General features: G+C 36.3%; 1 protein-coding gene across 1 annotated transcript in view; it reads right to left on the reverse strand.

Moving 5' to 3' along the window:
* Window positions 1-22,785, reverse strand: part of WDR26 (WD repeat domain 26) — a 32,957-nt gene that overhangs the window by 7,132 nt on the left and 3,040 nt on the right. Inside the window, exons 4-12 of the mRNA XM_032185586.1 lie at window positions 16,969-17,105; window positions 16,245-16,342; window positions 15,282-15,438; window positions 10,885-11,023; window positions 6,686-6,826; window positions 5,165-5,284; window positions 4,223-4,368; window positions 3,598-3,676; window positions 2,878-3,007 (exon numbers count right to left, since the gene is read on the reverse strand). Coding sequence (XP_032041477.1) covers window positions 2,878-3,007; window positions 3,598-3,676; window positions 4,223-4,368; window positions 5,165-5,284; window positions 6,686-6,826; window positions 10,885-11,023; window positions 15,282-15,438; window positions 16,245-16,342; window positions 16,969-17,105 — 1,147 coding nt within the window. The remainder of the gene's footprint in view (window positions 1-2,877; window positions 3,008-3,597; window positions 3,677-4,222; window positions 4,369-5,164; window positions 5,285-6,685; window positions 6,827-10,884; window positions 11,024-15,281; window positions 15,439-16,244; window positions 16,343-16,968; window positions 17,106-22,785) is intronic.

Here is a 22,785-nt window from a genome sequence, read left to right on the forward strand (position 1 = left end):
ACATAAGTACAGGCTGGGAAAAGAACTCATTGGGAGCAGCCCTGCAGAGAAGGAAAAGCTTGACATGAGCCAGCAGTGTGAGCTTGCAGCCCAGTAGGCCAACTGCATCCATCAACAGAGGAGTGGGCAGCAGGGTGAGGGAGGGCATTGTCCCCTTCTGCTCTGCCTTTGTGAGGCCCCACTTGGAGTACTGCTTCCAAGTCTGGGCCCTCCCCCACCCCAAGATGGATGTGGACCTCTTGGTGTAGGTCCCAAGGAGGGCCACAAGGATGATCAGAGGGCTAGAGCACCTCTCCTATGAAGAAAGACTGAGAGCTGGGGATGTTCAGCCTGAAGAGGAGGTTCTGGGGAGAACTCACTGCAGCCTTTCAATACTTAAAGGAGGCTTATAAAAAAGATGGGGAGTAACTTCTTACTCCAACAGACAATGACAGGACAAGGGGGAATGGTTTTAAACTAAAAGAGGGGACATTTAGATGTTACGAGGAAATTCTTCACTCAGAGGGTGGTGAGGCACTGGAACAGGTTGCCCATAGAAGTTGTGGATACCCCATCCCTGGAGGTGTTCAGGGTCAGGTTGGATGATGCCCTGGTCAACCTGATCTGGTGGCTGGCAGCCCTACCTATGTCAGGGGAGTAGAGCTAGATGTTCTTTAAGGTGCTTTCCAACCCATGCCATTCTAAGATTCTATGAAGTTCACAGCTCTACAGTTAATGAAATGCGTCTTGGTACTGAAGACCTGGAAATATTCCACTGCAAGTGCAAACTGAGAAAGCGAGTGATGACAACAAGGCTCAATGTCTGAAATCGCAAGCTATTGCTGTCTGACAATTAATTCTTGCGTTGTATTCAAGACATTGATTTGTACTTAAAGCAGATGCAATAAACAATCCCATAGATCTTATTTTGTGATAGGAAGCTTTTAATCATTTTTCTTTTAGCAAAATGCTTGAATTAGAATAGTGGAGTCAAACACTCCATTGCATTTTGTTTGTTTGTTTGTTTTTAAGCATTTTATAACCAACCACATTTAAGAATAAGTGACTAAGTCAGGATTTTTTTTTTCCAACTGTAGATTAGCAGCCTTTAACAAACCTGTGGATTGATCTCTCTAGGAATGTCTTTGGAATATTCCAAACACATCTTTATAGACTGAAAAAGTATGTGCCACTAATATTACACAAAACCTTAGTATTTAGTACTAACAGATGAAAATACTTTAATTCAATATATTTGGATGGTTTTAATGCAGAAGTCATTCTGAAGACTTAGCAAACAAGTCAATCTTTCTCTATTCCTCCTCCCGGCCCCTTACAAAACAAACTTGCTCTCTGACCTACCTGCTAGAATAGCATCATGGAATCATATTATAACTTAACTGTCTTCTGCTGAGTCAGCTCATTTGAGTACAACACCTTTATATACACATGTATGCAAACATTTTGGTTGAGTTTACATTCCACTTACGATTTCAAGAGACTAAATATCCATGCTATTCATCAAATAACACAATTCACTCTCTGCTTTAACACTGGACACGCAAGCCTCTGCTGCCTGGGAGAATCAAAGCCTAAACACAAACCAGTATTTTGGTGCTTGTCAGAATGCCTGTATTTTGTTTTGGAAAAAAAAACAAAAACACAAAACAGTTAACTAGATTAAGGCAGCGGTCAACTTCCTTCTCAGAAAGAGACCTCCATTTTCTTCCTATTGATAAAAGTGTTAGAAAAAAAAAAACTAGGTAGCTGACAAGGCATCTTCCTAAATTCAAGAGGTCACCACAATGTAATCTGTTAAGTTCTTGTTTGTTTCTTTGCTTTATTTTGTTTGTTTAAACATAGAGAGGGGTTTTCTGAGTAGCCACATTTTCAACAGTTACAAGTTGTCACAGAGACAACAGCCTCAGACAGTCCAAACCTAAGTAAGTAGATTTGTCTAAGTTGATCTAAGTAACCCTCAGCTTCTACCAGTGCTAGGTGGTTTTAGACACCAAACATCTAAATAAATAAATAGAAAAAAAAATAGGTGCGCTGTAGTATTCACACCTACACATTTCACAGCATCTTTATGACTCTCAACAAATCTTGAACTTTCTGGTTCTAAGGCCCCAAACCAATAATTTTGTTCAACCATGAAGAAATTCACACTGAATTGGAAGTACTGTCCTTCAGTCATTATCTTCCAGTGGGTCTGGTAAAGAGTGAAATTTAATTTTGGACATATTTGCTATTCCAAAAAAAAAAAAAAAAAAAAGGATAGTAGTAACATCCTAGGCAACACTATGTCCTAACAGCTGTGTGTTACAAAGTACTAACAGTGATTACATACACATTTCAAGTGTAATTCTTAGCCCTGCATAGGCTTGAATATTAAGTGACCTCCACAGGAGGTGATGGCACTATAGTGACAGAACCAAATCAATTCCAGACATGACCTATTAACTAATTTATTTTTTTGCCACAGACAGTTGAATAAAAATACACCACAAAGCCTTTGATTACCAAGAAAACCTACTAGACAGTGTCAACAACTGCCTGATTTGAGATAACTACTTTGTAATGAGGCTGAATCTACTGAAATTAAAATAATCTTGCCACACCTGTATCTTCAACAGGGGAAATGAAGATGTTACTCCCCAGAAGTATTTCTGATTCAAACCATAAGCCTAAGAGTCATACCACAAAAATAAAAGAGCCCTCAAGAACACCCCACCCACTTTTAATTAAAACAGTTCAGATGCTTTAGAGGAGTACGTGAAAAATTTGTTCCAGTTGCTCGCTTTCAGAGATGACAGCTGCTAACAACATTATAAAACTAAGGTATAGGAAGGAAGGATAAAGTGTTCTAGTTTTCTGCACAAAAAGGAATGATATTACCTTCGCTGCCACTTGCAATGAAGTCTTCATTATGACCTCCAAAACATGAGTGAATTGTGTAAAATCCTTGTGTAACACCTTGATACTTCCTCACTAAAACTCTGTCTTGTAAGTCCCATAAGTGAACTCCCTGGGAATAAGAAGTACAGAGGATTTTTTTTCTTCAATTGAACATTATCCATTGCATTCTTTTGAAATAGTAAATGAGTTTAAACACAATGAAAACATACTTCAGCTGACTTCAGTATTTTTACTAGATCAAGAAAGTAAACATATACCAGATTATTAGCTTTAACTTCCAATCTATGGTCCCTTCTATTTTGAAAACTCATTCTCACAGAAGGTTCCCAAAGTAGAAATAAAATTAAAAACAAACAACCCCCCCTCAATTCTAACACCCCTCCCCACCCCCCCACTAAACATAACCTGCCACAATTCTTGCTGCATCTGGCTTCTCAATGTTATTGCCAGATACTAAGATTTAACAATGCATTTTTCATAGTATCAAAGCCTTTACCATAAAAGTCAAAAATTCAGTCTTAAGACTAAGATCGCCTTCTTGTCAGAGAATGTCACAATACATTTATGAACATTAAGGCCTCATATTAAATAAATACAACTATATAACAGCAAGTATTCCAGCTTCCATCAAAATATTTAAAAACAGTTAGTACTTGCAAGCAGGCTTATTTGCATTTCCATTTATTATCACCAACTCACCTGAGTTGCTACATTTAACAAAGCTAAGCGGCCATTTTTTGAAATAGTAAACGACATTATAGGGTGATCTTCTTGTACTCTGAAATCGTAAGACACATCAACGTTAAGAGTACACTTAATCAAAGAATAACGTACACCAAGACAAAAGGTATGTCCTGTCTCTGCAATATTATTGTCAGGTATAGACAGTGTTGAATTTGAAATTATATTTGAAATTAGGTATATCTCAATGTCAATACAAGCCAGGACTGCAACAGTTTGTTAGTTTGCTAATACTTATGATAAAACCCAAGACCAAAAGGGACCTGAAGGCTCAAATACAGCTCCTAACTTTAAAGCACGATCTACTAAAATACATCAGGAATTGTGAGGTAAAGATCTCTTAATGATGGAGGTGCCAAAACATTAGGAAACTTATGCCAGTGCATAGAAAGTTATTTCTAATACTTGATCTAATGCTTCTAGCTACAACTGGAAATCACTTAGTTCTTGTCCCATATTATTCTCCTCTTTTAATACTGAGAGCATTTTTAAGACCTTATTTCTCATCCTGCCCCACAAGCCCTTTCTCAATCACCTTCTTGCACTAAACTAGGAATTCAAAAGCAAAGAAAGAGGTACTTACATGTTCCTGTCTGTAAGATCTTCAAAGTTATAACCCCGAATTCGCTGGTGTGTGTCTGATGCTAGAACAGTTTTCCCATCACTTAAGCACCAAAGGCATTGTACTCTCACCCCTTCCCAGGAGTCAAGGAGATTACCATCTAAATCCTGATTAGAAAAAAATAAATTGAACTGTTAGGGTCAGATTTCTGAGGAGTTCTCTGACAACTATCTTTTTTTACTTTGCTTTCTGTAGCAGCCACGTGAACACAATCTTACCCTTTAACAGAGAGGGCTTAATGAATTAAAAACATGACTTGTGTTAACTCTTGTAGGCATCAGTCCTGGAGAGCTGCGAATCCCTTTCCTTGCACTATCAGATGAGAAAAAAAAAAAAACTACTTCGTGTTGGGGAGAAGATCCGCAAGCTCATTTGTGCAGTGTGTGAGGTTTGCATACTGCTGCATCATTCTGAACACCAATTCAGATGACAAATAATCAAGAGTATGGGTGAGGCTTCAAATCACTATCCAAAATCAACTCTATTTGTGTATTGAAAATTTCCAATTTCTAAGCACTAAGTAAAGACAGCATGCAAAAAACTAAGAATGACATAGTCAAAATTCTGTGGAATAAATGATATTTGTGGGCAAAGGCATAAACATGAAACGTTTTCATTAGCATATTTTCTAGAGCAGTTATGACAAAATTCCAGCCCACAAATCCTCCTTTCAGCAGAGGAATCTCTTTGCAAAAAAAATTCGTGAACCCTTCTAACTATTACACACAAACAGAAGTGCTGCAAGGATCAGAACGTTTTTGTTTTAAAAATAAACTTCTATGTCTGAAAATCAAGTTATTTTTTAGTGTACACGCACAAGAAAAAAATAGAACCTCAGATTTGACTGTGACAAAATGTTTCTTTCTAGCTTTATTTTCAGTGGGACAGATGCAGAGAACTTACACACTGATAGAACTGTCCACGCTGACCTCCTGTTACAAAACGCTTCCCATCAGGATTCCAGGCCACACTTGTTAAACTGTCTTCATGAGATTGGCTCATCTTTGTCCTCAGCTCCCCAGTCTAGAAAATAAACAGAGCAACAAGGTCTTATACCAGCCAGGAGAACCCTCTCCCCAGAAGACATTGATAACTTTATCTGACATACATAGGGTTTGGAGGTACATAAATTTAAACAGTTTTGTTAAAAAGCAACACAAAAATTATGGATAATGCAATAAAAGGGCAAGAGCTACCACAGTATTTCCAGTGACCTCATATTTGATTTAGGGATTATTTTTTGTCCCTCAGATCAGGACAGATGAAGTAGTGGGTATGTCAGACAACTGTAAGATTATAATTTAAAGAGGGGAACTCAAAGAAGTTGGGAGAAAACCTAAGTACAAGAAGAGACGAGTAAAAATAAAATAAAAGATGGAAAGTGAGAAGGCAGGAGTAGGCCAAAAGAAAACTGAGGTGACAAAAATACAATTTAGTAAAAATAATATTTACAACATTTTCCTCCCTGAGCTGAAGCTCTCCATGCCAAAACTTTCACTCCAGCTCATACTGTTGCTGCTTCACAAGACACTGAGCCAACAAATGGCTTACCACTGCCAAAACAGTAAGGACTTCTCTCTATTCCCTTGTGCCAGCTCGAGTTCTCCCCACTAAGCCAATTTATTTCACTAAGCCAATTTAATTAATTAAAACAGAAAAAAAAAGCATTCAAAGGATGAAAAAAGGAAACTTTTTGTTTCTAGGTAACTAAATTAGTTCAGAGTCCAAGACAGCACAAGACTATATAGCCTGCAATTGAGGCAGGGGATGCTTTTGTATCAGCCCAACTGCCCATAAAAATCAACAGCGGGAAAAGGTTTCCAAAGTCATAGAGGAAGTCAGAAGAACTAGACAAATGCCCTAGTATTTGACTGAAAGACAAACTTCTGAAATCTGAAGTCTAAGTCTCTATGAACCTTTCACTAGTACCACTGGGAGGGATACACAAAATAAAAATAGTATCTTTTACTTTGCCACTTGTTAAAATCTTCAGCAATAAATTCCTCCCCTTAGATGATAATTCTGCTATCTCTTTCTCTTGATTTCCTTTTCTTCTCTTCAGCAGTTCCCTATCATCCTTGGGATTTCTACAATCCCTTCTTAGACACTATTTATCTAGAAGAGATGCACTAGAATTGCTGCAGAGTCCCATGCAATCAGACTTGAACCCTATTTTCAGTATCTGTGCAAAGCAAGTACAGAATTTGTAGACTGACACAGTTTTTTCTCAAATTATGGAGAGAAGAATATATATATATATTTTTTTTTTTTTACACTTGCACCTTTGCACAGCAAGTTTTGTGGAAGTAACTTCCTTCATGCTTTTTATAGAGACATATATATTTACTAAAAAAAAAAAAAAAAAAAAAATGGGCAGTAGGCTGATCACAAAGTTTTATTTTGTAACTCTTAGTCACTACTTACTTGTACATTCCAGAGCCAAAGCTCAGAACAATCATCTGGGCCGCAGGCAACAAGATAGTTGTCATCTGGACTCCAAGCAATATAAGAGACACCATATGCGTGACCTTCTAACGTCTTAAGTAGTTTTAGCTGGTGAGTATCCTGAAAAAGAGAGATTCTGTTGAGACAATAGAAACAAGCTCCTACTAACTTCACATATACAGTGTGTCCAAGCACAGCAAGGACACTTGGCTTTTTGCATTTTGTCAGTCACATGAACAAGTCCTCACTGAAAAAGCAGCTGCTAGTTTACAGAGTAGGACCTTAAAGTGAAAGCTGCTAAAATCTGATGTGCAAAACAAGAATATTTGGAAGACTAGAACAAAATACCTACAAGATTCTGAATGTGGAGCTTGCAAAATGTAATTGTGTACAGAGTTGTACATTAAATTATACTTGATAATACAGAAACCTCATATGCTAGAACAAGTCTATGTACCTACTGGACTATAAAAGTACTATTACCCACATTGTATAGAATTAAGTTAGTTCTTAAACATAAAGCACAATCATGCTGGAAAATTATTATGGTTAAACAGAATTAACCAAAACCTTCACGCTTGCTGAGAAGGGAAAACTTTCAAGTGCTAATGCTTCTATAAACTGTATCTTGAGAGCATCTTACGTGCTGCTCAAGAAAAAGGTTTACAGAAAAATATTTTTAAAAGCATACTTGAGGTGTTTTTTTTTTTCTTTCTAAATGCTGCCTACAGCAAGCTGTGCTTTCGTTCTGCCAGATTTAGTGAATAAAGCATACTTTTCTCACACTGACTATCTTACATGACCTTTACACTACAACTGTTCTACTGATGACTTGTCAAAGGAACTTTACTTTCAAGCAGCTTCTTATGAAGGTAATATAGTTATATACTGTGAAACCATAGCTTCCAAATGAATTTGTAGACTGACAAGCTTCCAAAATACAGAAACATGCTGCATAGAACAGATCTCGTTAAACCGCTTACAACAGTTTTTGTGAAGTAGCTTGGAAAAGGTGGTTGTGGGTTGTTTTTTGTTTGTTTTTTGATTGGAGGGGGGGCGTTGCTTATACCTCATACTTCTCCAAAAAGGAGTCTGACTCATTTGAAGATGTAGCTTGATTTCTCAAATTCTCTTCTTTCTTTTGTTTTAGCATTAATCAGCAGAGCACCTCTTGACTTGGGATTCTATAGGAAGAACATTATCAACAGAGAAACAGTCTGACACAAAGGTCGGTTTCTTAGGACCAGCTGCGAGGGATTCAGTGATTCTCAGTCAGCCTGCAGCTTTGATAGTTCTGCTAGCTAGAAAACTAAATTCTTCAATAGAAAGTAGGCTAAGAATAATCTTCAAAGAACAGACAAAATAAGCAAATGCATGGAACTCCTCAAGATCCCTTTATTATTCCAGGTCTGCATTAGATACTGCTGTGTCTCTTGCTGCACTGATCTGCAAAGAAACTGAGTCACATCTGACTTCATCCCACATCCTGGGGCTTGCCTGCAACTGCTGCATTCCTTTAAATTAATCCCAGTGCAAGGGTAGACAGCCACTTCTACTGCACCTCATTGGAGAGGCAAGAGGAACAGGATGCATACGGTATTTCTCTTCTAATAATAGGACCTGGGACTATCTCTCTCATGCTGCTCTCATACTTTCCTCCACATATAGCAGAACTGCTATACCCTATTTTGCTCTCACTGAAACAGCAGTCAATGGTATTTCAGACAAACATCCCCAAATTTAGTCACTTTGCTTCCCACCCTCTACCAGAAGCAATCTCCGTACTTCTATCCCTTACACACAGCTTGCCAGATTTTTGTTATGCAGAACAAAAAACTATTCAGCCTACCAATTTAAGTCCATAGTAGTTGAGCAAGTCCTTGGCTGAAAAGCAAAACACCCATCAATAGCTTTTAGAAAGAGCAGTAAAGAAGAAAAGTTTCTGTAGGAAACAAGTTAAAGGAGAGCTCTATCAAAGAAGATGCACGCTAGATATGCCTGCTGTGCCCATCCTTTGTGTTCTAGAGATTCTGCTGCACTTTTTAAGTCAAATAATGCATTTCACACACAGACCTAGCTCACTCAAGATATTATTTAATGCTGCTGAATCTGCATAAGAGCAGTGAAGTGAACAAATGAAAATGAAAACAGAAGCACAGGATAAGAGTTTAGAAGGGATGTAGATAGGTCTTAAAAAGAAATAAGAAGTTAGTGTCATGAAGAAAAAACAAGGAAACAAGGTTATTATGCTTAGGAAGGGGTGATGGAAAAAAGGGGGGAAACAAAGGATTCTTTTCACAGTATAGTAATTAATGTGTGAAAGAATACTTTATTTAAAATAGTATGCTCATTTCTCTGGCCTAGAGTTGGATGGATGCTTCCTTATATCCTTTATATACAGATTTAAATAATTCTAAACACGTAAAGCCTTGAAAACCCAATTAAACTAAACTGTTCAAAAGACATTGTCAACAATGGCTACAGGAAATTTTCTCTGGCAAATATGAAATCAATTAGAGTTATCTGGCTTGATGTTATTTATAAGGCTACCTCCTTGAAATGGTTTCAAAGTTGTTGGGTTTTTGGTGTTTGTTTTTTTGAAAGTACTCAAATACGGAAGATAGAACTCTATACAGCTTTCCTATTATTTACTACAGATTTTGTTCCCATAAAAACCCATGGGCTAAAGTGTTAAAATAATTTAAACACTCACAAAACATCTATTTGGCTCAATTAACTAGATGTTAGCTAGCAAGTAACTATGAAACATACTACCAAGCTGTTGTGTATTAAAACCCACTGATATAAAAGGAAGATGTGCATCTACAGTCAAATAACAGGTCAACAGCAAAATCATTTGATCCTCAATTTACTTGGAATTGATCTGTCTATTAATAAAAATCAGTAAAAATCAAAGTACAAAAGTCAGATTATGCAGCTGTGTATCTCTTGGCTCAGAGCACACTGTCTCCAGTAACAAGCCCCAACAATTCTACTCCTGAAAATTAACACTTGTTAATTTTTAAGAGATATAGAAGAACTTAAAACCATTTTGCTTGTATATAATTGTTATATCTTCATAGGAGAAGAAAGGACTCAAAATTATATAGCTTCCTAAAACCCAGAGTGGGAGAAAAGAACCAACTTCTGCTCTCAAATCCTACTGAAAGCTAGTATGGGACTGCAAAAGCTTTTCATCTTCCACTTAGCATACCAGTCTGCAGATGTATAATTAAGAACTAAGAATCTTATTTCTGATAGTGTTTTACAAGCATTAACAACTTCAAATATTGTATGCATACGTTCTAGTTTATTCACAGTTGTCAGTTGTTATGAAATATATGGAAATACTGTAAGATATTTCTAAAACGCAATTTAAAACAGTCTTAGATTTACTGCTTAAGCTTTTATTTACATAAGTATAGACACAGGTAGGAAATATAAATTTTGTGTCAGTATAGATATTTAATATAAGAGGAATAGTGCCACATGTCAATATCAAAAACTAAAAACATGGTCCGTATGGAAGTGGCTGGGTATACCTTTGTGTGTCAGTGAATTCTGCAAAGTGTTTGAATCTTCATCTCAAAACAAAGCAAATCACACAACAGCAACTAGCTAGCACAAAGTGGTATAACAATGCAACCTTAAGCGCATACAATTTATTACTCAAATAATGTAATAAATGGTGAAATAGATATTTAAACTCAAATACCCTAGTAATAACAGGATAACTGAAGAGGTTTAGTCACATATTTGAAGTACTCTTAGTGAGTGACTTGGAAGTTCTAAAAGAGATCATTTCTCATCACTGCCATGCTCCTTCCACTCTCACCCAACACTTCTCATGGCCTTCAAGCTGAGAAGCTCTCCTTGAAGTCACCAGCAGGCTCTACATAGCAGTGCTGGTTAGGGGCACAGGATCTCCTGTTCCAGGGCAGTCAACGTTTCAGGCACTATAATACCTGGTACATTAGGGCATCAGGTATTCAAGTGCCTTCACTAACTTATACTGACTGTGATCTTCGTTTTTTTATATTCCAAATATGCTAGTCAGTAGGCTACAGTACATACTAGCCTGTCCTACAAAATTCAAGCCATCCAACCAAGAGAAAATAGAGATTGAAGAGGCAAAAAAAACAAAAGTCATACATATTTAAGACATGCTGCACACTTACTGGATCAACCTGCCATATAATAACAGTTGTGTCCTTAGATCCCGTTGCTAGTTTAGTGCCATCATTGGAGAATTTACAGAACCACACTTCATTACAGTGCTCCGTTAGTATCTGCTGTGTGTAGCAGGGGAACTGTTTCCTAGGAAAAAGAAAAGGACACATTAAACAGGTTAATAAGAAAGCAGTAAGAGATAGTTCTTACTAGCTAGATTAAAAAACCACAACAAGCCAAAAATGTATTTAGAAGCCAAACCACTTGGAAAGTCTTCAATTAACAGCTGCTTCAAATAAGCACAGAACGAAGTGTCTTATCTGGTAAAAACCTCTTATCACCAAGCAATCATAACTAATCTTAAGAGCTTAGAGCTACTTTTCTTCCCCTCACATAATTCATTTTGCTTCATATAACTTGGAATAAAACTGACCTCATTATGGCAGTAACAGCTTATTAATATAAATTTTTGTGACGTACAGAATATACTAGAGTTACATACTCATTGAATCATACCTGAAGTATTTTATTTACATGTAAACTTTTTTTTTTTATTCATCTGAGCTATATCTTGCAAAATCCTTAGAAACAATTTTAGATACAAGTTGAATAAAATGATAGTCTTTTTCTTGAATGTGATTTTGCAGTAAGTCGTGTTTGTTTATTATACTTTCTTTGCAGAATACCACATGCAACTTTAAACATCACAAGATAGAACCTAGAACCACAGAACAGTCTGGGTTGGAAGGGACCTTAATATCATCTAGTTCCAACCCCTCCCATTCAGATGAGCTAGCAGTTAGCTGCCTAACCACTGACACTTTTTTCTGAACTGCAGGGGTCCTAGAGGGATTTAGCCTTACGATGAGCTTTTATGTTGCCCAGCACAAAGCAACACAACTCTACGGGGACATGAAGGGACTACTGTAACAATAATCTATGTGAACGTACGGTTTCATTTATCACTGGAGATAGATAGCCTAAAAAAAATTACTTCTACATTTATGTTTTGAAGTGCATTTCGGTGGTTGCAAGGCTGACAGACACCTGGAAAATGCTTTTTTTAAAGCAGGAACTTCTGCTTAATATGGTGACTACATTCTCTCAGTCTATTTTCTTTTACTTGAAGATGCTTTCTAACGTATGCTTGAAGACCATTGAGCAACACTAAGCCACCATGCTGTCCCTCACTCCCAGTCTTATGACGGACAAGGATAACCACATCGTATATATACATATTTGCGTTTGGCTTCCTCGGGTATGTTTTTGTACAAAAAGTGAGTAGATAGAGGTCTACTTCGCCTTATTCTGCCTTAATCTGACCAGGAGCTGATTGTCACTAGAACTACCCCAAGCCCTAGGTAAAAAGCCCCACACATGAAATAAAATTTTTCTTCCTTGAAGTCTAGAGGGAGGTTAGACAAGTCCTTACACAGACACGTACACCTACAGGTTTTATTATTATTTAGCCATATTACAATAAGTTAATGTTTTTTCCTAAGAGCAGCAATTCCTTATGGAAAGTAAGATTCTTTATTCGTAACTCATACAAAGTACAAGGGGCACACTCTGTCTCAGGAAAGTCTTTTCCGTATATTTCATTAAAAGAAATACTCTATAGAAAAGAAGTGCTTGTATTGTAAAGGTTAAAACCTTGGCTGCTTTTCTTAAAGACATGGAAAAAAAAAGCAGTGTAATGCTGGAGCACATAATTTTCAGAGTAAGGTGTCATTTAGGTTTCTTAAAAGGGTAGCAAGCACAGTCGATATAGTTGGTGCATATATATCCCATGTTGAACCATGCTATTCACAATCCAGTCAGAACTTTCTGTGGGAGCTGTGATCTAACTAATGAAACAATCCAGCACGTTTGGCTTCATGAACAGCAAAGAATACATTAAATAATGCTGCAGTCATTCAACAGTTTCTTGTCTAGGTAATTAGATGCTACTGTAGCTCAAAGTTTTGGATTTTTTTTTTGGTTCTATTTCCAATTGTTCTGTTCAGCACAACACAGTTGAGTCATGTTGTTCACATACTCAAAATATCTAATATGTTATCTACTATTGTATATAAAGAAATTTAAAATTCTAAATTTAACACCAAACAGATGCTTTTTTATTCCCTTTATGTAGAATGGAAGACTTATTTTTCAATTTCTGCAACAGTTCTTTTTCAAAAATGCTACACTGACCTAGTAGAAGCATGCATGAATGCAACAGCATTCACTTCTCATTTGGGATTCATTATTTGTTTGTAAATTCAGACTGCAGTATATTTACATGAAAGCTAGAAGAGAGAATTCTGGGGGGAGGGAGGAACAAAAACAAACCACATAACCTGAAGACTCTCAAGGTAAAAAATAAAATTTATATATATATATATATACATACACACACATATATATAAACATATATATAAATAAATATAAATGCTCACCTCCAAGAGCATCAATTGTTACCAAAATCTGATGCACAGCAAGATTGAAAGTCTCACCTTCACTCCCAGCAGCTTCTCCCTTCTACCTCCCACTCTTATGAAGTGATTAGTGAAGAGTTAGTTAAACATTTTACCCATTAGTGCAATTCGAGCATGCTTGCTCAAAATAGTGCCAGAAATCCACAACATATTGATTCTAACTAACAAGGGAAAGTTGTCAGTGTTCCATCATTAAGATATTACAGAACTTAAATTGTCTAAACTATTAGACTACTGTTACTTCTGTCAGTTTAATCAAATTTTGGCTTCCACTGTCTTTAACTCACCTCATTATGCCCAAGCATTGCAGCATGTACAGCACACCACATACTGATCTCAGACCCCTGCAATAGGTAGGTACAATAGGTTGAGTTGAGGACAGAATGGAAGCCTTTATTTTGAAATGTTTTGTTTGTTTGGTATTAGTTTGGCCAAATTTTTATGTCAGCAAATAGATTCATGTAGGTGGAAATCAAGTCCAGCTTTGTCACATATGGCATCTTTTATATCCAAATCTATTTAGTCCATCTTCAGTACACCACGCTCTTTACAGCTGACTTGAATGCTCTTTAAGGTTTGATCTATCACTTTAAACCCCCTACAGAATATCCAGTGCTATTTATGGACTTGGGGAAAGACTAAGCCACTTTCTGTTGGTCTGATTTTAAGACTTGCTTCTGAAATAGGGAAGCCACAATTCCTGCGTCTAACCATTTCCAATAGCTCTTAAATTGGGAAATATTCTAGCAGTTTCTTGTGTGTGGACACTTGACTAACGTGACGTAGCCAAATATAATTTAGTCTAAAAAAAGTTTCCTGAATGAAGTACCAACTATAACAATTTTAAAGCCTTAAGACAGCTTCAGTGAAGACTGCATCTTTAAAAGCAGATTCCATATAGTCAAAGTAGCTGAGTTTAGGAAGTTTCTAAAAACAAAGTTTATCAGACAGTACTTAACTTCCTCAGATGAACTAACCTTAACTCAGAGTCCTCCATAAGTCCAAGTGTTAGCCTACTACATGAAAAAACATGCAAGGGTATCTATCATATGTGATCATGTATGGCCCCTATTTTCTAGGTGTCCTAACCCTTATTCCTGTATTACACCACGCAGAGCAGTATTCTATAGAAGCTACATGTAGTTTTTAAGATCCTTGGCCAAGTTTTCAATGGATGAAGAAAACCATTCAAGTCAGGTATTTGTTAAAAAAATAAATAAATAAATAAATAAGGAAACTAACACACCACCCCAACATCATCTTGCTTATGTCTACTGTATGATATTTCTAATGTTCAGAAGCAACACTGATACACATGTAGATACATTCACCTCTTACTACCTTATAAAGCGCTACTTTCGCAATTTTTTTTTTTTTGTCATTCATACTATATATTAAACACAAGTGTTTTCTGTGCATTTCTATTCTGTCCAAACTTTTGTCTAAAAGCACCTCTCTGTTTACTATCAAGAGCTGAAAGTTGACTTCACAAAGTGTGCTTCGGTAGTCTTTCTGCATTCCAGTAAGCTTGAACGCAGATTCTGAGTACGTAATGTAAAAGTGATTCTCCAGTCAAAACAGAAGTCATGTACTGATGTATAAACAGACTGGCTACCCAAAGTAATAAGCAACAAGCAGTTAAGGCTTAGAATAGTAATATATTCTATTCATTCATACCCACCTGATTAAAATTGTTTAAAGCTTCAGTCTGACCCCGTTAGCCCATAACCAGCTACCAAAGTCTTTCATACACAGTTTCTACTCCATCCCCCCTTCACTCATTTATCAAGAGCTGTCTTTTGCCAGTCAACTGCTGTTAAACCAAACCAGAATATTTTTTCATGCTTCTGTAAATATTAGGTACAATTAAATTACTTTAAGAAATAAAGACATTGCTGTCCAACTTAAAAGTAGCAAGGGCTTCTTACCTACTACAAACATGATCTATAAGCAGCGAGACAGAATCTAGATTACTATCTAGTTTGGTATTATGATATAGGCACCGGTCCCGTTGTAGTTCCACAGCCTGACGTAGCAGGTTCTGTAAACGCCTTGGAGGAAGCATCACTGATGGGGGCAAGTATGCTTTAAAAAAAAAAAAAAAAAAAAGTAATTGAAAAATACATTTATCAAGACCAAGTAAAAGCATTTCTTGATTTGAAAGTTTTTAGAATAAACTTTAGTAAATAAAGCTTAAAAGCTACAAGAAAGAGAGCACACAGCTTATCATATTTACACGTATACACCCAGAATTACAAGCAAGAACTTCTGGTAAGCAGAGCTGTATACAAGTTATTTGTAGTTACAGTATATACTGTCCTGGCAAACAAGCATCATTTACACAAATTCACTCGCAACACAGTATTTAACAAAATCTATCAAATTATAAAACAGTATCAGTTGTGTTCATTTGAGGAATTCTCAAGTAGTACTATCAAAATGAACAATTTATTTTACAGCATAGTATTCTAGTTGCAAAATCCATGGTTTTACACCAGTCACGAGAAATTAGAGGAGAAACCAAAATCCAGAGACTACAGTCTCAGACCACTATTAGTCAGTACTGGTATTCACAGTGGTTCCAGGACACACTTAGTTTCAACCTTTCAATATAGCTGGCATTTACAAAACAACCTTCCCCCAACCCCAAAACATGCATTTAATCATCAACCTGTATTATTAATGCATGCAACAGAGCTAAGAAATGAGAGATGAAGATTAGATATAGAAGAAATAAGTGTTAATGGGGGTGCCTTTAGGTGCCTTAACGAAGAACTAAAAAGAAACAACTAGTAAATGCACTTAGAATCAATTCCCTGGAATACATTATTATGTAATGTGTACTGGATTTACAGAGGCAGGAATAAATTCTAAACACCAGAACATCTTACTCTGGAGTTTGTCCAAAAGTTTAGATCTGGAAGCTGTTCCTTTTCCTTCCCACTCTGCTTTTGCACGCAAGTCTTCTGCATGGCTACACATCAGATACCTGTTAAAAATAAAGAAAATAAAAAGCATACACACACCAACAAACCGAGTCTTTTTGGAAACATTCTTCCCACATGATAAATAACGCTCTCAATTTGATTCCAGTTCATGTCTTTTGAAATCACTTAAGCTTAGACTGATAGGAACAGAGGCAAGGAACACATACACATATTTCAGAACAGATAGCTACAAATTGTCAATAGAAAAAAAGAGCCCCAAAGAGGTTTTTGGAAAGTTAAAAACGTAGGAGTTTCATCTAAAAACAATCCAGACTATTTTCACCTACCTAAGCATGCTTATTCAGTTGTACGATTACAAACTAACAATTCTCAAGATCAGATGAGCACACATGTATTCATTTGGATTCCGATACATAAATCACATTGCTATTTTGATGCATATAAGACAGAACATTATCTACTGAACACTTTTCCTTACTTACCACTTTAGATAGCACATCTCACTACTGGTTATTTATCAGAAGGGTAATAGCTTTAAAACTGAGTGTTTTTTTTTTTTTTTTTTTTTTTTTTTTTTTTTTTTTTTAAGAGACAGCATAACCTAACAAAAGCTACAGCATTTCTTCAAAAATTCCATAGAAAGAGCTCTCAAAGTCCGAACACTTACCCACTGAGGACATGAATGCGTTCTGTATTATATTTCAGAGGTGTCAGTTCACAGCGTAGAACTTGAAGTGCCTCCAGGACCTTGCCATCCTCCAGGTACTCCAGGTACTTCTGCTGCAGCAGCAAAAACTTCATCCTCTGACATGACAGAAAGCAGCAGTCAGGGGAAAAAGGTTGACTGAAGTTTCAGAAAACGTTTGAGCCTAAACAGAACAGTAGAAACCATTCTACTATGCCCTTCAGAAATCAAGCTATACGTAATGTTTCATCACTCAATTTCTTTTTGTTGGATTTCAACAACACTATAGCAATTAAGTTACTGATGTAGGTATCCTCCTACCTCATTTCTCAGATCCCCCCTTCAAGTTGTCTCAATTTCATATTCACACCCTTTTCACTGTTTTCCAAACATGGAATTAGACAGGCTTCCCAATCTTAGATTCTAACAAGAAAGAAGCAACTGACCCCCTATTTAAGACTGCATGACAGCACAGAACACAGCAGGCCAACTCAACAAGTCCTCAAACTGCTTACACCAAAGCGGACATGGATTGTTTGCATAGCTGCATAACATAAGACCTCAGGCAATGTCATTTTTTTTATTGTCATGTTTTATAATTACACGTTAATTTGTTTTCCTTGGGTGCTTTATCATTTTTCAGGAGTACAAAGGAAAAAAAAAAAAATACAGTTTCCTACACTTAGGAATCATTTCACTTTTCAGTTATCAGAAGTAATCACTGTTATTCCACAGTTTTCTTTTCATCTTGTACAATTTTTGATTCTTTAAAAAAAATAATAATAAAGCCTGCTACTCTAACAACTAATATCTATGGATAAAAAAGCAGGCATTAATTTATTAGGTTCAAAAAGCCAAAGTCCTGGAAATTCCTATTTATACTAAGTTCTTAGATAGTTTGACTGTTTCTGAACAAAACCAACTAGTCAGTGTTTGCATATTTTTTTATATATATATATATATATATATATATATATATATATATATATATATATATATATGTAAAATATATGAATATTTATATATTTGTATATATTGCATTGCAGTGTTTGCAAAGTAGTCATAGTTTGCATTACTGCTAGCAGTTGATTAGAGATGTCTTTTTCCTCTTATAAGAACTCACCAAGTTAGAGGAAAATGTACATTCTTAAACATACCAGTGAGAAACAGAACAAATATCAAATGCAGCAAATCACATCTCCTTTACTAATGAATACACAGCCATTTTAATTACCAGTTTCCTTTGCTTCGTCAGATCTCAAGTACCTCACTATTTTCATGCTCATATTTGGTCAATGTTTACTTGTTAGTTTCAAACACACTGCTAGCCTCCTTAAATAAAGGGCTAATTGGGAAGTTTAAGACGTCCCTGTCCTATTAACATTTGCATGGAAGTTTAAGGCTTCAAACCCATAAAAACTAAAATTAAAAAACAAAGCAATTTCAACTTCCAGAGACATTCAGTTCTTCAAAAGAATAGTATTTCTATATACAAGGCTACTAAATTACCTCACTACTCTGTGAAGCATAAAACATTGCATAGAAAATTTGTTATTTTATATTTGTTATATAAAAAAAATGATATGTTCAAACATGCCTGTAGCACTCTGTTGTCCTCTATGTGATATGCATTCCTGGATTACATCCCCTATCGATCTCTTTAGTTTATTTGGAATTGTTAGAACTACGTGTGAAAACAGAGCATAACTGCACAGGTTTTTTTTTTTGTTTGTTTGTTTCTTTCCCTCCTCCAGGTAAAACAGCAGCTTTATACTGTTTTGGAGATATGGTCAGAACTAAAAACAAACAAAACCAAAAAAAACACACTGACCTCAGTGGTTGATTCCATGCACTAGGCCAGCAGACCTCACGCTGTTTGCTTATATAGCAGCAGCAGGAGGGAAAAGAGCTTCCTTTCCTAGCTGTGTACAAGCTCAGAAGGATGCATGAAGGTGCTCAGACAGTAGTCACATACATTTTTTCTTTCCTCTTTGTCACCTGACATTGATGATAACCACGTAAAAGTTGCCTCATATTTCCAGTTTGTAACAGAAACTAGAATTCCTCCAACTCTTCTTCTCTAGTCACTACATAAAGTGCTTACTAAATTTATATTGTCTTTTTCCTTAAAGACAGATACACATATGGTTACTAATTACTCCCTCTCATACTTTTAGAACTTGGCATGTCAATTTCATTTCTTTAGAGGAAAGTTTAAAAAACAAACAAAGAAAAGAAAAACCTACAAAACATTCTTTGCATTGATAATCCCAACTCCAATTGCATGGAACCATTACAGGCACAGTACCATGCAGAATGCTGTTGCCAAGCCATCCAGAGAAACAGAACTTCAGTTTGGGTTTAGAAAATGTAACTTCCAAGAAAAATCACAGTGCCATGTGCAACTTTGGCATATTAAGAATACAAAAGCATCCAAAACAACGTAGTACCATACACTTCGTATAGAAGTCTACTGTTAACATAATGGAGAATAAGAATAAAAGAAAATCAGCTTTAAATTGTAGAACTCAGTCCCTGCCTTTATGCTATCGAAAATGTTGACAGGGAAACTAAATTGGTTTCCTATGCTATTTTGAGCGCTCCAAAACTTACCCTACAGCATGCTCAAACAACACTATGAATACAGCCTCCTTAAAGCAAAGAGTCAGACTTCAGTGACCTTGTATTTCAAACCATTTTTGATATCAGGAAATTCCATCCCTCATAGCGCTTATTTTTGCGCAACTACTGTCTCTTGTCTAACAAACGTTTCACTGAATAAGTTACTTTTGCCTTCATTATCTCTCAGCTACTTCTATATGCCCTAGTAATAGCACTGCTAATTACTTGCAGTACCATTTTCTCAGGGTAAATAAGACCACTTTGAGTACAACATCTTTTCTAGAGCCCAAGGAATTTCTTCTAGGATGAAAAAGAATCAGTTATAATGTTAACAACTGTGGAGTAAAAGCAGAAACCCCACTATTTAAGTGGAACACAATGAGCATAAAACTGATCAGATGCAATGCACACATAAATACAGCTTACTCATTATCCAGATTCGTTAGCTGACTTCTGAAAAACGGAAATGAGAATTATTATAATCCAAATTAAACCACGTACAACATAACAGAAGGGCCTGGGATTTGTTGTTCTCATTTCAGCGTTTGCAATGGAAATTCAACATCATTACACTCCTCACTGTTGAACAACGTAAATCCAGATACTACCATCACTTAGCTTATAGCATAGATTCTTCAATCTACAGAAGCCATGGAAGAACCCCAATGCAACAGTATCATCATAGCAGTGTGACTATTCTTGTTCAGTTAGTACCACTTCATCCTGTCTTTCAACTCTATAGAGCAGAAGAGGATAAAGTGCATCACTTCACTGTTTCCAGAAGCTACTATACAAGTGTAAGCTGAGCCTCTGGTCATCCCGGGACAAAATGAAGACAGAATTAATAGAACTAGAGTTGTGTTTTTGGTTTGGTTTAAGTGTATATACTATTAGCATTTTGCTTTCTCTGAACTACAGCCTTCAATTACTAACATGTAGGTTTAGTTCTTTACTGTTTGTAATAAAGCCCCTTGCAGAACCTAAGTTTTATATACACCAACACTAACTGAAGCACTATTTACCAGTACTAGCTAAAGGCAAAAGCCTCAGCAAAACAACAGTAAAAAACGACAGGACAAGAATTCCACCATAGTCAAGAAAATATGCCATTCTGATCGCTGGTTACAGTAGCAAATCTTCAGTAGTTTAAAGACTAAGACACATAAGAACCTAATTTTAAGGATTAGATTTTATTATTTATGACCTCCATATCTTGACAATTTCCAAAACAATTTCACTGCTGTACTAAGAGTCGATAGTTCAAAATAAACACAAATGCTGCTGAAACAACTCTTTGTTGAAATAAAAAAGATAACCAAAAAACATGCTCAAATCATCACCTGTTGTTTCAAGACATACACTCAACACAGTAGCTGTCTTCTTATAAACCTGCAGCACTAAAACTCCTGTTTCCATTACTTTTACCTTTAGTACTTTGATAGTCCTGTGAAAGTACAACACAGATAAATAAAAACACTTAAAACCATCCCAAACCTAAATGTAAGATTTGATAATGTAAGAATAATTGAAAATAGAAATAATTAAAAAAAAAAATTATGCCAGACTATTTTCTGCCCTATAGAATTTAACAAGGCTTCAACCATACCAAGTCTTGTCACTTAAAAAGTAATTTACTCCAATGGGGAACTGTCCCTAATGCTGGTAGCAAGAGAGGCACCCTACAGGCAGGTGGAGCACTTCACTCACATGACAAGATAGGTAACCTATGTTGTATTGCCTGCTGCATGTTGTACACTTCCAGAACTTGGGGAAAACCCAAAGAAGTGAAAAGAAGTAAAGTGCAGACAACTGAAAAGTATATTCTAGACTATAATTACATGCGTGATCCCCAGATTCCTTCCCACATCCAATTAGTTACCCAAGAGAGATGTTGTAGTACATCTGAGTAGCCCTACACTAAGCAAAACATTGGGCTGGCTTACAGCTGATATTTCCTATGGGTAACCAAAGCAAAAATTGCAATTATCATACTTGAACCAACTCTGAGGTTTTCCTACAGTTTGTCTCAAGACAGCTGTATCTTATATGCTGGAAAAATAAACATGACTAATCAGACGATACTGATAGTATACAGCCGTCAGTTGTGTTGATGCAAACAGAAATAGTAGACTTCCCACACATACATCCACACACCACTTTTTAAAACGCATCAAAAGCTTACAAATTGAGAGCAGACATTTCATCATCAGTGCTATCAACTGCAGAACTTTTAGCACCTTGCAGAAACACGGAAACTAAAACAGAAGTAGAGTTTTCAAGGTACATGTATCACCCCTTCACTGAATAGACATTTCAAAAGAAGTTATATATCCTGGTTATTCTGACCAGGTCACATAAAGAAAAAAAAAAACACATATAAACCACACACACCCTACTTTGTTAAACACTGCGTCATCTAAGCTTCTAGGTACCCATTCTTCTTGTATGCACACATTTTTAAGACATCCAGTCATACAGTATGAGTAACAGGTCAGGAGTCAAACAAAACCAAAAATCTCATTTTCTGTTTTTGAAAATGAGCAGCAGCATCTTGTTTGGACATGTCATCTTCATTAGCTCTGTCTTCGCTGCAGTCTGGATTACCTACAGAGTATAAAGCATCCCTTCTTACCTGTAATGGTCTTGTACTAGTTTTCCAGTTGCTGACTACAACAATTCCCACCCATCGTCTCAAATCACATACAAGAAAATAGGGAAGAAGGGGGGTGAGGATAGAGAGAACTGTACTTATCCTTTCAAATTAACATTGTCGTATTAAGGAAGACATAAAATGTTTAAAACTTATCCGTCTTCAATCAGATAAACTTTAGATAAAAAAGAATGACTTAAATAGTTAATATTTGGCTTAGGTAAAAATCAGTTTAAATCAAGTATCGGTATTGTACCAAGTTTTATTCAAGCAGTTAAACATCAACATTAAAGAACAGGAGCATGCTTTCAAAGCTGTCCAAGACAGCAGATGACAAGTGTCCCTTCCCCCCCCCCCCCCAGTAAGTTTTTCTGGAGAGTACAGTGGTGATACACAGTCAAACCCTCTCAATTCTCAGAGACATAAAACATTTGAATACTATGAAGAAACTTGGTAACTTCCCAAAGTTAGAAACATGAGAAAATTTGCTTCAGATGACCACCTTCATATTCATGCACAGTGGTTTT

This window comes from Aythya fuligula, chromosome 3 (genome assembly GCF_009819795.1).
Source record: "Aythya fuligula isolate bAytFul2 chromosome 3, bAytFul2.pri, whole genome shotgun sequence".
Classification (NCBI taxonomy): Eukaryota; Metazoa; Chordata; class Aves; order Anseriformes; family Anatidae; genus Aythya; species Aythya fuligula.